Source organism: Halichoerus grypus, chromosome X (assembly GCF_964656455.1).
Source record: "Halichoerus grypus chromosome X, mHalGry1.hap1.1, whole genome shotgun sequence".
NCBI lineage: Eukaryota > Metazoa > Chordata > Mammalia > Carnivora > Phocidae > Halichoerus > Halichoerus grypus.
Window position 1 is genome coordinate 59,315,486 of NC_135727.1, and position 14,246 is coordinate 59,329,731.

At 30.8% G+C, this 14,246-nt stretch overlaps 1 protein-coding gene across 4 annotated transcripts in view; it reads left to right on the forward strand.

Moving 5' to 3' along the window:
• The window catches only part of LOC118528854 (ribosomal protein S6 kinase alpha-6), a 201,712-nt gene that overhangs the window by 125,204 nt on the left and 62,262 nt on the right, over positions 1-14,246 (forward strand). For all 4 annotated transcript variants that reach the window (XM_078065436.1, XM_078065437.1, XM_078065438.1 and 1 more), the window contains 7 exons: positions 286-392; positions 710-747; positions 7,528-7,670; positions 10,287-10,357; positions 10,594-10,682; positions 11,470-11,528; positions 13,902-14,004. In XM_078065436.1, the coding sequence (XP_077921562.1) occupies positions 286-392; positions 710-747; positions 7,528-7,670; positions 10,287-10,357; positions 10,594-10,682; positions 11,470-11,528; positions 13,902-14,004 (610 nt within the window). The remainder of the gene's footprint in view (positions 1-285; positions 393-709; positions 748-7,527; positions 7,671-10,286; positions 10,358-10,593; positions 10,683-11,469; positions 11,529-13,901; positions 14,005-14,246) is intronic.

Sequence of the window (14,246 nt, forward strand, 5' to 3'; positions counted from 1 at the left end):
ACACACATAGCATTTCATAATTTACAAAGCTTTTTTCCACATAAGCTAATTTGACTCTTCAGTGTAGAAGGTATGTAAACTCCATAATATGCTTTAGGAAGATTTACATTAAAACAGTTAATATTGAAGAGAAGGATTCTTAAAGAGTAGTTTAATCTATCTACTTCTTTTATTTTTTATTTTTTTTTACTTATCTAGATTTGTCTGTTTATTGGTTTTTAATGAAGCAAATTTTAAAAATTCAATATTGGAAAAAGGATCAAATGGTAAATTATTGTATTCTAGGTTCTGTTTACAGAGGAAGATGTGAAATTCTACCTTGCAGAACTGGCCCTTGCTTTGGATCATCTGCACCAATTAGGAATTGTCTATAGAGACCTGAAGCCAGAAAAGTAAAGCTATATTCTTCTTATGAATCCCTGTTACCAGTATTTCTATAACTACTTTTTTCTCCATAAAGTCTTTTATTTATTTTATTTAAAAATTACATGAAATTATATATGAATTATATAATTATATGAAACTTACTTAAAAAAAGTAATCTTTATAAGATACCCATTGATTTTATTTCCCTGTTGATTCGAAATTAATCATTTAAATATTTTCCAGTATATCAAATATTATTTTAAAGTTTATGATGATTTTTATGTAAATGTTTTGTATAAAAATACTTTATTCCATCTTGTTGAGTGTGAATTTTGATTTACAGCATTCTGCTTGATGAAATAGGACATATCAAGTTAACAGGTATGCAAATTTTCTTATTTTACCCTAAACCCATTTTATATTTTTCTATATTTTAATATATATTTGTCTAAGCCTGTTTTCTTTTTTCCTTGACTTGTGTTTTATTCATCTCTTTAGTGAACTAAAATTTATTTAAAAGGTAGATAAGATAGCTCTCAATATGTTCTAATTGTAATACCAAAAAATTATACAATAGAGTTACTATCCTAATTAACAAATGACATTTAGCTTTCTAGATAAAAACACATCATCTTAGTTTTAGTCTAGACTGAAAGATTTATCATAAGTAGTTATCATATTTGAAATATAATGAATTATAAACTTTTAAACCAAGTGTTTCAGAATCAGAGGTTCATTTTTTTCTTTATTTGTGAAAATGTTTTATTTGTCTTTATTTTGAATATTGAGGGTTTACTATACCACAAGGTGCTAATCCTCACAGGATTCTTAAGTGTAAAATATCGTTATTATACCAATTTTAAAAGCTTTTATTTTTAAATAATTATAGACTCACAATAAGTTACAAAAATAGTACTGAGAGGTCCTGTCTAGCCATCACCCAGCTTCCGCCAATGGTGACATCTTATAAAACTGCAGTGTGTTATCAAACCCCAGAAATTGATTTGTATAGTACAACTCATTGGACCATATACTTTATTTGGATTTCACTAGTTTTTGTGTGCATTTATTTTTTTGTCTGTGTATAATTCTATGACTTTTTATCACATGTATAGATTTGAATACCACCACCACAATCAATATGCAAAGCTGTTTTACAACTACAAAAGAACTCTCTTGTGCTGCCTATTTACAATCATGCCCTCCACATCCCTCCCCTAACTCCTGGCAACTACTTATCTATTCTACATCTCTAGTTTTATTATGTTGAGAATATGATATAAATAGAACCATACAGTACTCATCCTGGGCATTTGTCCTAGAGAAATAAAAACTTATGTCCACATAAAAACCTATACATGAATTTTCATAGCAGCTCTATTTATAATAGCCCAAGACTGGAAATGTCCCAAATGTCCTTCAAAGAATGAATGGATAAACAAACTGATACAACCATACAATGGAATACTACCCAGCAGTAAAAAGGAAAGAACTCTTGATATATGCAACAGCTTGGATGGACTCAAGGGCATTATGCTGAGTGAGCCAATCTCAAAAGGTTACTTATGTTATAAATAGATAGTAAAATCTTTATTTAATTATCAGAATGTTAAAATGAAGATGTGGTCTTTACAGAGAATTTTGGACCAGTACACTTTAAAGGTAAGTTGCTTTAAATTCCTAAGTATACCGCTTCAATGTAAAAATAAAGTATAAAACTGTTAACTTGAAGGCTCAGGCAGATGTGACAAAGTTCAAATAAAGTTTAGTAAATCTTTTTGATTCATAGCCTGATTCTCTTTTTCATATATAAAAGAAGCAACGTAGATTTAAAGGGATTGGAAAGGGAAAAGGAAAGAAAAATAATAGGAAGAGAGAACAGTAGCGTTTTAAGATTTTATGCATTATATAATTTTTATTTTATATCAATCAAGTTTTAGTTGCAAAGCTAATTAGAATTTAATTCTTTTCATTTTTAAAAATAAACTATACCTGTTTTGTCAGGAGTTGAGGAAGGGAGGTGGGAAAAAAATAGAATAAATTCGACCTATATCGCTTTTCTACATTAAGGTTATTTGGGTGAATAATGATGTCAAATTGTTTTATATTTAGTCTTGTAATGTAAATTCTGCTTTTATAGCTTTTGGACTTAAACTGGCTGAGGAGGAAGGATTAGTTAGAAAAAAACGTAAACTTATAAGCAAAGGACAGAGGCTTATAACAGGAAGAAAAGGTGATATAAATATGTTTAACAATTCAATATATTTTCCTTAAAATGGTGTTAATATTTCTTTTAAAAATTATACAATAATAAATATTAGATAATTTACACTGTTTTATAATTATAGCCCAATTCAAAGTTGTGTAATGAGTAATAAACATATGGATTTAACCTAACACTATTCCAATAAGGTTGGTTAAAGTGTGACCATTCACAGCAAATATTCTTATACTTTACTTTTATTTTTTTCATTATTTCCTTTAACTTATTTTCTTTTTATCCTTTCTTACTTTATTTTTCTTCTTTTTCTTTCTTTTTCTTCCTTTTGTGTGTCTTTTCCTCCCTTCTCCTCTCCCTCTTTTCCTCTTGTCCTTCCTATCTTCTTCCTTGAATGCTACAGTCAAAAGTACCAGATTGATAGCTGTTTGTCATTGATACCAGTGGGCTATAGTGATTTAGGAATGTCTCATCTAGGCAGGGTCTTTCCCAAGATTGTTTCTTCTTAGGCTTAGGGAAGAATTAGGAGGTTTTCCTTAATCATAAGAGAGGGGCAATATCTTTCTTTTTATCTGTCCACTTTAAAAATCCTCTAGATAAAAAGAATAGACCTAATGTTTAACAGGTTACTCTAGAATGACAGTGGACTATATAAATGTTCCTCGGTATGACTATGGTTTTAGCCTAATTGACCTCATACCGAGAATATGATTGTATAGCAGGAGATCAACAGAATGAGAATGAATACCCCAAAATATCTGCATAAATGCCAATATATTATTTATATTGTTTTTGTGTCTTATTTTTTTTCTGTAACACCCCACCTCATAGTCTATATAAAATCTAAATATGTAATATGACTTGCCTGGTTCAGAAAATAATGTTTACTCATAATATCCCATTAAAAACTATAAATTGAACACAATTTCAACTATCTGTGGTTGCTATATTATGTTTTTGGAGGGACATAATACAGGGTAATTTCTATAAAGAGAAGGGAGAAAAAATATACAGTGTCAGAAATTTATATCACAGTACTTGAGCTGGATATTTAAGAGAGAATGTATACATAAAAATAATTTTAATAATTTTTATGGCTATCTGCAAATTAGTCACTGAGATTACTTTTACTCATAGTAGTCATGAAATCATTGTTTTCTAGGCATGCTTTTAAAATTTGAAGTCTTAGAGTCATTTAAGGTTACAAAGATATACTTCCCCTCTCCCCCCCAAAAAAAGCCTTTATGTAGCTGATTTCTGTATTTTGTTTTCAAATTAGTGGCTTGGAAAAATCACTGATTAACTTATATCTTATTTAATCTTGTAGCTAATTCTTACTGTAAAATATTTTGTCACTTGATTGCTGAGCAAATTCTAGTGTTAAATGTCAGTTTTGTCAGAGAAAGTACAGCAGAGGACCTCTATGGAGTGGTATAAATCTCTGAAAGGTAATGGAGGATAAGAAAATTCTCTTCCCTTTCTCCTCCTCTCTGGAATGGCCAAAGAAGCCAGTGTTCTTCTCTACAAGGTATGTTCTTTTATTTGGCTGAACTGACCTCGAAGACTAGCTTTTATTACATTTAATCTTTGAAATGGAGTGTGCAAGAGTTTAAAAGTCTCAAAATGTAGAGAAATAAAGTAGTAGTCCATTGAAAAGATATTTTAAAATTATGGTAAAAATCATAATGCATTTGAGTTATTATACAAGGGTAAGTGATTTTTAAATGAAAATATTGAGCATGGTTAGAAAATTAATTTTGAGACACCCTAAAATTAATTATTAATATTGGTATTTTATTTTAAGAGAGCAATATAGGACTTAGAGCTTTATTTTCATTTATAGAATTAAGGTATAATTTACATTAGAGTAAAACTCATTCTTCAGATCTTTGTGGTGATGGAATTATTCTTTATCTTGACAATATCCTTGTCAATATTGTGGTTGTGATATTGTAATATAGTTTTGTAAGATGTTACCATGGGGGAAACTGGGTAAAGGGCAAATAGGATCTCTTGTAGTATTTCACATAACTGCATGTGAATTTGCAGTTGTCTCAAAATATAAGGTTTAATTTTTAAAAATCACTTTTTCATCTATAGTTCTACAAACTTTGACAAATACGTTTAGTTTTATTCCCACCACCAACATAAAGATATAAAACAATTCTATCACCCTCCACAATTTCCGCATAAGTTAATCCTCCTTTTTACCCTAGACAAATATCAATCTAATTTCTGTCCCTAAGGTTTTGTCTTTTCCATGATTTAATGTAAAACAGAGGCATACAGCAAATAGCCTTTTGAGTCTGGCTTTATTTACTTAATACAGTGCATTTGAGATTAATCTATATTGTGTGTATCAATTTATTTTTTTATTGCTGAATAGTGTTCCATTTTATGATGATGCCATGGTTTGTCTAATCCCCAATTAAGGGGTATTTGGCTTGTTTCCAGTTTTTGGCAGTGATGAATAAAGCCACTGTAAATATTCATGTGCAGGTTTTATGTGAACATAAATTTTTGTTTCACTTGAGTAAATACTGAAGGAGAGGGATTGCTTGGTCTTATGGTAAGTGTATTTTTAACTCAGTGAGAAACCTCCAGACTGTTATCCAAGTGGTTGCACCATTTTGCATACCCATCAGCAACATATGAGAGTTCTAGTTGCTCTGCATCCTTGTCATTACTTGGTATTGTCAGTATTTTTATTTTAGCTCTACTAATAGGCATGTAGTAGTATTCATTAGGATTTTAATTTGAATTCCCCTAATAACTGGCAGTGAGCATCTTTTCGTGTATTTATTTCTTTGGAGAAGTATCTGTTCACATCTTTTAGCCATTTAAAAAATGTGGATTGTTTGTTTTATTATTGAATTTCAAGGGGTTATTTTGAGTTTTTAAAATATATTCTGAATACAAGAGCTTTATCAGATATGCAGTCTGCAAATATTTTCTCCAGTCTGTAGCTTCTTTTTTTTTCTTCTCTGAACGGTATCTTTTGAAGAGTTTTGATTTTGACAAAGTCCAGTTATCAACTTTTTTTCTTTTATGAATTTTACTTTTGATGTTGTATCTCAGAAATCCTTGCCTAATTCAAGATCAAAAAGATTTTCTCCTTTTATTCTTTTGAAAATTTTACAGTTTTAGGTTTTACATTTAGTTCTAAGGTTCATTTTTAGTTAATGTTTCTTTATGTTATGAGGATGTTTTTGTATATTAATATCCCATTGTTCTGGCACCATTTGTTGAAAAGAACTTAACTTTCTTCGTGGAATTGCTTTTACACCTTTATCAGAAATCAATTAACAATATATAGCCAGTTCTAATGCAGCACATATAATCTTAAAAAAAAAATCACTCCACTATGAATAATTACATAATAAAAAGCACAGGGCTTAATGGGGAAAATGGGGTTGGGGGCTTAACACTCAAATACATAACCAGACACACAAAAGAAAGATAGGAAGTTGATAAAAATGATAGCATTGTTTTACACATTCTAAATGTTTAAGAATGTATAAATACTACAATAAGTAGGAACCTTAGTTTGAAAAAAATACTGAAATTTGCTTGTAGAATTGTTGTCAGAAAGGTTACAGTTTGTTAGTTATTGTGAAGTAGTAGAAAATAGATTATCTGGAATTGGGAGTAACACTACAGGTGGACAGGAGTGGCTCATAATACACATGGTGAGCTGAAATAGCTGGCAGATGTTTGGGGTATGTGCGTGTATCTATTTCTACCTGGCTTGCTTCAGCTAGGTACAGTTTTATAGTGTCTCATCTAGTGTTTTCTTATAGACAAAATTACACATAAACCGCACATAAGCCAACCCCATTTGAAATTTGTGTTGTGATCAAATTGTTTCCTAATGTATCAATCACAGTGGAACGAATTTGCTTTTTCAAAACAAGCATTATAGTAGAACTATATGTGTTAGTCTATTCTTGGACAGTGTCCTTTTGCATTCATATATATCAATATGTATATCAATATATATTGTCCTATATATGACATATATATGTCTAGCCTTTCTCCAATGCCACACTTTCTTGATTACTGTAGCTTTATGTTAAGTATTAAAGTGAGGTAATGTAAGTCCTTCAAAGTTTTTATTTCTTCAAAATTATTTAGGCTATTGTATTTTCTATAGTCTTTTAATATAAATTTTAAGTTTAGCTTTATGATTTTTACAAAAGAAATCTTGCTGACATTATTATTGAACTTTCACTGACTCTGTAGATCAGTTTTTAGGAGAATTGATATGTTTAACAACACTGAATCTTCCAAACCATGCATACAATGTGTCTCTCCATTTTTTTAGATCTACTTTGATTTCTTTCATCAGTGTTTCTAGTTCTCAGCATACAGGTCTTACATATACTTTGTATATTTGTACCTGTGGATTTCATTTGGGGTTTTTTTGGTGGTATTATAAATGGTACTTTTTAAATTTCAGCTTCCAATTTTTCATTGCTAGTACATAGGAATAAGATTGATTTTTATATATTAGTACCTTTAGCTCTTGAAAGCCTTAAACAAAAATGGAAGTTCACCAAAACCAAAGCACACTTTGCTTTTTTAGTGTTTTAAAAAGTGTAAGTTACTCCCTCCTTTTTGTCTTAGTCTGTTTTAAAACTTAGATCACTATGACAGCTTTGATTTAATTGTTGACCTCTCAAAGTTGCTGAATGATATTCTAGTATAGACATGAAAACATGTATTTTGATGATGAAATTTACTGAGCAATCTTTAAATGCTCTTAAAGAGTATCATTATGAAATACAGGTTGCATTCCATTGTCTCGTAGGAGAGGTTTCTTAAGAGTAATTATAGGCCATCCATGAATTGTTTTAAGGTCTAACACATAATTTTATTTCTTTTGGTATTTTCTATTTTCTGAATATCTTCAGATATATTTTTGTAACATATTGTTATTATAGATTTTGGACTCAGCAAGGAATCAGTAGATCAAGAAAAGAAGGCTTACTCATTTTGTGGTACAGTGGAGTATATGGCTCCTGAAGTAGTAAATAGGAGAGGCCATTCCCAGAGTGCTGATTGGTGGTCATATGGTGTACTTATGGTAAGTAGTGTTAATCTTTTAATTATACCAATATAAAATTAATATTATTTAGAATTTTAATTTAAATTTTGGAATGTATCAGGTGAGAATAGAGTTTTGATAATTCATGATTACTAAAAAACTTGTGACTGGCTAGCTGTTACACAGTAAGAATTAAGGTTTTGTTATTCTGATTTCTTTTAAAGTTCCTAGATGAAAAGGTAAATGGCAGCATTCTTTTATAAGCTATTCAAATTTAAAACTTAGAAAAAGACTTTCCAGATTTTAGATTTCAGAATACTATGTTTAACTGTCACATGTTTTATTAATTAGGTATCCCAGACTTTAGCACTTCACCATAAACTGTCTTATTGTCAAATTGTTTCATGTATGTCCCTAGAAAGACTGTAAACTTCTTGAGGAGAGCAATCATGTTTCATACTACTTTTCATCACCCATGGTACCTGGCATAGTGGGCATACAAACTGACTAATCTGGTATAAATTAAGAACAGAATTTGCAGTATTAAGTAGAGTGATAAATGAATAGCTATTGAATCAATTTGCTTGTATAATCCATCTTGCTGATAATCCATTTTGCCTATTTACTACTGAATGCAATACTATATGACACAATAATGTATTAGTGCCTATTATAAACCTGGCATTTGGGGAGGGTAATGGGGTAGGAGTAAACTTGAAGTATGATATTTGACATTTTTCATCACCTAAGAAGGCATACAATCTGGTTGGGGAAACAATTGGAACAGCTAAATAAACGGTCTGACAGTATACCTTAGAAATTCAGGCAAGAAATCATATAAGTTGATTTAGGAAAAGTGGAGAAGGTAGAACTTAAATCCTGAAGCATGGATAAAATTTAAATAGTTCCAAGTCTCAGGAAGGATAGTATTGTGATCATATTAGCAAAGAACTGGAGAACCAATTAGAATATTAGAATAGTAGTGGAGAATGAGGGTGAAGGTGGAGGAAATGAGACTATAAGCATATAAATGTATGCATGCAATTCTCTGAGTAGTAGGAAACTTTTGTAGATTCTTTAACAAAATGGTAATTAGAGAAAAAAATGTATATTAGGAAGGAAGGAAGAAGTGGCTGATCTTAATACCTGATTTAATGTCACATATGAAGGAGAAGGAAAGGGTCAAAGATAAAGATAACTTTAAAATTTATGAACTTTAGGGAATTGAAAGAATGGAAGTTCAGTAGAAAAGAGATAGTTGGGAAGGGGAGCTGGTTTTGGAATGGAGAAATAATTTATTTATAACATGTTGCATAGGTTACTGTGGGTTTGTGGTTAACCCCTTGGTAGTAATAAATTAGGAGAAGGAAGTGGAGAGAAGATCAGAATCATCTGGAGACTTTGAAAAAAACAATGCTCAGTCAGCCAATATACAGTTTAATTTAGGGGGGAGGTATGATTCCAATATAATATCCCCCTTCTTTTTGTCATTCCCATTACCATCTCTACTCCTCCAGTCCCCAGTGGAGAACCATAACTTTAGGTTTGGAGTCAGGGGACTGGAACTTGAGAACAATGATCCCTATATACTATACTTTCTTTTTTCTTATTTCCCTTTCTGTGGCTCCTACCCCTACTTACTCAGTTTCCAGTTGAGAAACATTACTATAGATTTAGGAGGGAGAACTGGGACTTGAGAGAGATTGAGGCTTGAACAGATTTGAAAGTCATCAGTGTATAGGAAAGAATGGAATGGATAAGCTAAGGTTGTGAATTCAAATAAATGAGCAGAGGACTGAAGCGAAAGCCATTACTGAATCCAAGTTCAAGATTTAAATATTAGAGATATATGTTAACTTACTGAACATAATAATAAAAAAATAATGAAAAAAGACTTAAATATTAGAGATACAAAGTTTTCTCTTTAGTGAACTATAATGATCTTAATTTTTAGATCTAGTCTTTTTTATACCATTATTTAATGTTCTAATTATCTACATTGCAGTTAAATCTCTTAGGGAAAATGTTTTTTACGCCATGTACAACTGTCTCAAAAAATCTTTTTTAAGATATTGTTGTATGTGTGTAGCTTCTTGTTCTGTTTTGATTGCTTTTGGGGGGGGCAGTGAGGAGAATAAGAATAGTTAAATCTTTTTTTCTTTTTACTTCACTAATGACTAGTAATGTTGAACATCTTTTCATGAGCTTATCAGCCTTTTGTAGAAATTCTTTTTTTAAGTTTTATTTAAATTCCAGTTAGTTGTACAAAGCATGTATGAATTTGAAATGGTTCAGTGCTTATTTTTATTTTCCATTCATTGTTCAATGTTTGCTTTAAAAGCGTATTTTTGTTTTAAAAGAAAATGCTGTGTGTCTATTTTCAAATTGCTTTGGTTTGGGAAAGTAACCAGATTAGACAATACTGAAAAAAATTGGTTGTTTCATTTCCTATGGTCACCTATCAGTTGGGCTATATGTAGTGGGGTACCAGAAGTATAGTTCCTTAATTGACTTAGTTTTCTGGTCCTATTTTGACCTATCATGTAGATCCTATGTGATTTGATGGTCATGTATTACTTGTCTCAATATTTTTCCTAAAGAATTTTATTGTATATTCTAAGTTCTGCTAAATTAATGTGTTACTTTTTGTTTTAGTTTGAAATGCTCACTGGTACTCTGCCATTTCAAGGTAAAGACAGAAATGAGACCATGAATATGATATTAAAGTAAGTGTGAACATTATTTTTTTTCTTTTGGGAAAAATTCCTTGCTTTCAGTTTTGAGAATCTTGTTTTCAACTGACACAAAAGAACATTTTTTTCACACTGTCTTGTTTTCTTCTCCTACCATAAAAGGGACATTATTTGTCATTGTTAAAGCATTCTTTTAAATTCTTTTTAAGATTTGTCAATTTAAAGTATGGCTAGATTTAAGTGAAATTTTCTAAAATCTTATTTTTCAGAGCAAAACTTGGGATGCCTCAGTTTCTTAGTGCTGAGGCACAAAGTCTCCTAAGGATGTTATTCAAAAGGAATCCAGCAAATAGATTGGGTATTCTTTGTTGTCTTAGCTTTTATAACAATACACTGCATGCTTTGGGAGAATAATTGTAACTTTGTTTTCTGGCTTAGTTCATTTACTGTTGCTATATATTTATACCTAGAAGTTTGCATTTTGTATGTACATAGATCCAGTAAACTCTGTTGTGTCCATAATTTAAGAATGGAGTGGTCTAGTTATTCAGAACTTCTGTTTAATACATATCATTATGTATATCGTGTGGAGTACCTCTTCTAAAATAATTCACAAAATTATCCCTTATATAGGTAATCCTTTTAGATATTTGAAGGTAATTATTCTGTCCCTTCCAGAAATCTTCAAGGTAAATATATCCATAGTCTCTCATTATTTGTCCACGTACTGGTAACCTTTTCCTGGATCCAGATGTGATCCTATCATTTTATTTGTGGACTTGTGTTAAAATTTCAATGTCACTTTATTCTGTTGCACTTTTTAATTTGGCATTGAGATACAAGGTCATAAGTTTTATTGCGAAAGAAATAAAATATGCTTCAATTTTAATTATATGTTAAACACCATTTTGATTTAACTTGGGAGGCATTTCAGTATTTCATGATACTTTATGTGCTTCAATGTGAACATCAGATATATTTTATCATATTAATTCAAAAAACACAGTAAAATATCAGATAAATCATAAAATTTTCACTGCAAGGAATCTATGAAATGTATATACTCTTGTACAGATAATAGCAGAGAAGCCAGGTAGAAAGCTTAAAAAAATTATACCAGTAAAAAATTATTTCTTTTTTTATAGGTTCAGAAGGAGTTGAGGAAATCAAAAGACATCTTTTTTTTGCAAATGTTGACTGGAATGTAAGTTCAGTAGAAAATTTGTTACTGAGTGACTTTAATATGAACTAACACTGAAGAATAAAATTGTTATATTTGGACTTTGTTGATAAAACTTAATTAGTTTTTTTTTTTGGTATGAGATTTTTATTTAGAGATATAGATGTCATGACAATTACCTTGAACCAGTAGATGTGTGGATGATATTTAGTAAATTTTTGTTACTCATATGTTTTACCTATTAAGTGTAGTTACTATTCTCCCCTATTCTCAGTTGGGGAATGTGCAGGAGGGAGAGAAATGGATAAGGGGGTGAATGATAAGGCAAATTAAGATCTGTGGATCTATGTACATTTTTCTCCCTCCTTCACATTCCCCAACTGAGAATAGGAGAGAATAACCACACTTAACAGGTAGAAAGCTTCAGTACAGCAAAGGAAACAATCAGCAAAACTAAAAGGCAACCTAAGGAATGGGAGAAGATATTTGCAGATGACATATCTGATAAAGGGTTAGTATCCAAAATATATAAAGAACTTATAAAATTCAACACCCAAAAAATGAATAATCCAATTAAAAACTGGGCAGAAGACATGAATAGACATTTTTCCAAAGACATACAGATGACCAGCAGATACATGAAAAGATGCTCAACATCACTCATCATCAGGGAAATACAAATCAAAACTACAGTGAGATATCATTTTACATCAGGTAGAATGGCTAAAATTAACAACAGAGTAAACAACAGGTGTTGGCAAGGATGCAGAGAAAGAGGAATCCTCTTACGCAGTTGGTAGGAATGCAAACTGGTGTAGCCACCCTGAAAACAGGATGGAGGTTCATCAAAAAGTTAAAAATAGAACTACCGAATGACCCAGCAATTGCCCTATTAGGTATTTACCCAAAGGATACAAAAATACTAATTCAATTCACACGTGCACCCCAATGTTTATAAGCAGCATTATCAACAATAGCCATTATAGAAACAGCCCAAATGTCCATCAACTGATGAATGGTGTGTGTGTGTGTGTGTGTGTGTGTGTGTGTGTGTGTGTATATATATATATAAAATAGAATATTACTCAGCCATCAAAAAGAATGAAATCCTGCCATTTGCAATGACATGGATGGAACTAGAGTGTATTATGCTAAGTGAAAAAAGTCAGAGAAAGACAATTATCATATGATATCACTCATGTGGAATTTAAGAAACAACACAAATGAACATGGGGGAAAAAAAGAGAAGCAATCCAAGAAACAGACACTTAACTTTAGAGAAGAAACTGAAGATTGCTGGAGGGGAGGTGGGTAGGTGGGGAATGGGTTAAACAGGTGATGGGATTAAGGAGAGCACTTGTTATGATGAAGATCAGGTGTCATATGTAAGTTTTGAATCACTAAATTCTACACCTAAAACCAATATTGCATTGTATGTTATCTAGCTGGAGTTTAAATTAAAAGTTGGAAAAAATGATTTTTTTTATAATTGTACAACTGCACAACATAAGCCATTAGTATTAATACCCTGAAAGGCCACTCAGTGGGCATGCTACATGGGAGTCTGTCCTGTGTCGTATGTGTGTGCATCCCTTTCTTGGTGTCCTTATATCCGCTTGTCATTTTTTTTCCTAATGCTTGTCTACTCTTCCTTTCTTCTTAACTAGACAACCGCAATTCCTTTTTTACATCATTCTTATATCTAAACAGTTTATGTTCATTGCTATTAATTTAAATAACAAAAGAATATATTGTTTATATATTTAAATAAATGAAAATCAAAGTAATTATTAATTTTCCTCCACTATAGGACTGTGACCTTTTAAAAAAGCAGATTTTTAAAAGAGGGTAGTAGATTTTCATATATTTTAAGATGTTTTAAAGGTCTTTCAAAAACAAAATTTTAGGAAGTTAAATTGTTAGACAAGATTATATTTTTAAATTATTTAATAATAGCTCTAAACAGTGTATTTAAGACATATTTTTATGTAACAACAAAATATTTTAGGTGAAATATATACTTCTTGAAGATAATCTATTAGTTTTGAAATTCTTGAATGTTATTAGTTACTTCTGTATGGTCACATTGTGATATATTCTACATGGTTATTTTACCAGTGAGAATTAAAGTCAGTTTTTGATATCCAAAATTGAACATCATTCTTTGTGTATGCAACTTTTGGCATCACTGTTGTGTTTCCTGGTCTCATTTGACTGTGATTATCTCTCAAATTTTTAGAATTTGGTTAACAGGTATACGAAGCCTGTTAAAATTTTATTTATTAAATCGTGAGTCTTCTATTAAGGACTATTAATATTATATTCTGCTTTCCCTTAGAAAATATAGTAATTTTAAAGTGTTAATATGATTTTGTGTTATCCTGTTTTTTCTTCTAGAAATTATATAGAAGAGAAGTTCAGCCTCCTTTCAAACCTGCTTCTGGAAAACCGGATGATACTTTTTGTTTTGATCCTGAATTTACTGCAAAAACACCTAAAGGTAATGCATGTTTATATGTAATATCAGGGCTTTCATTCAATCAGATTGTTAAAAATAAACTAGCTTCTTAGGTAGAAACTAAATGAATTTTAAGTTTGCAGAGGGTTTGTTTGCCTTATATGAAAGTGTGGATCTTATATACAGCATTGCATGGGCATCTTTCAAACAGAGGATTTAAATAGGAAATATTTATCAGGGAAGCAAGGGTTAAAGCAAAGGGTAAAATTTTTTCATTCTTGTTT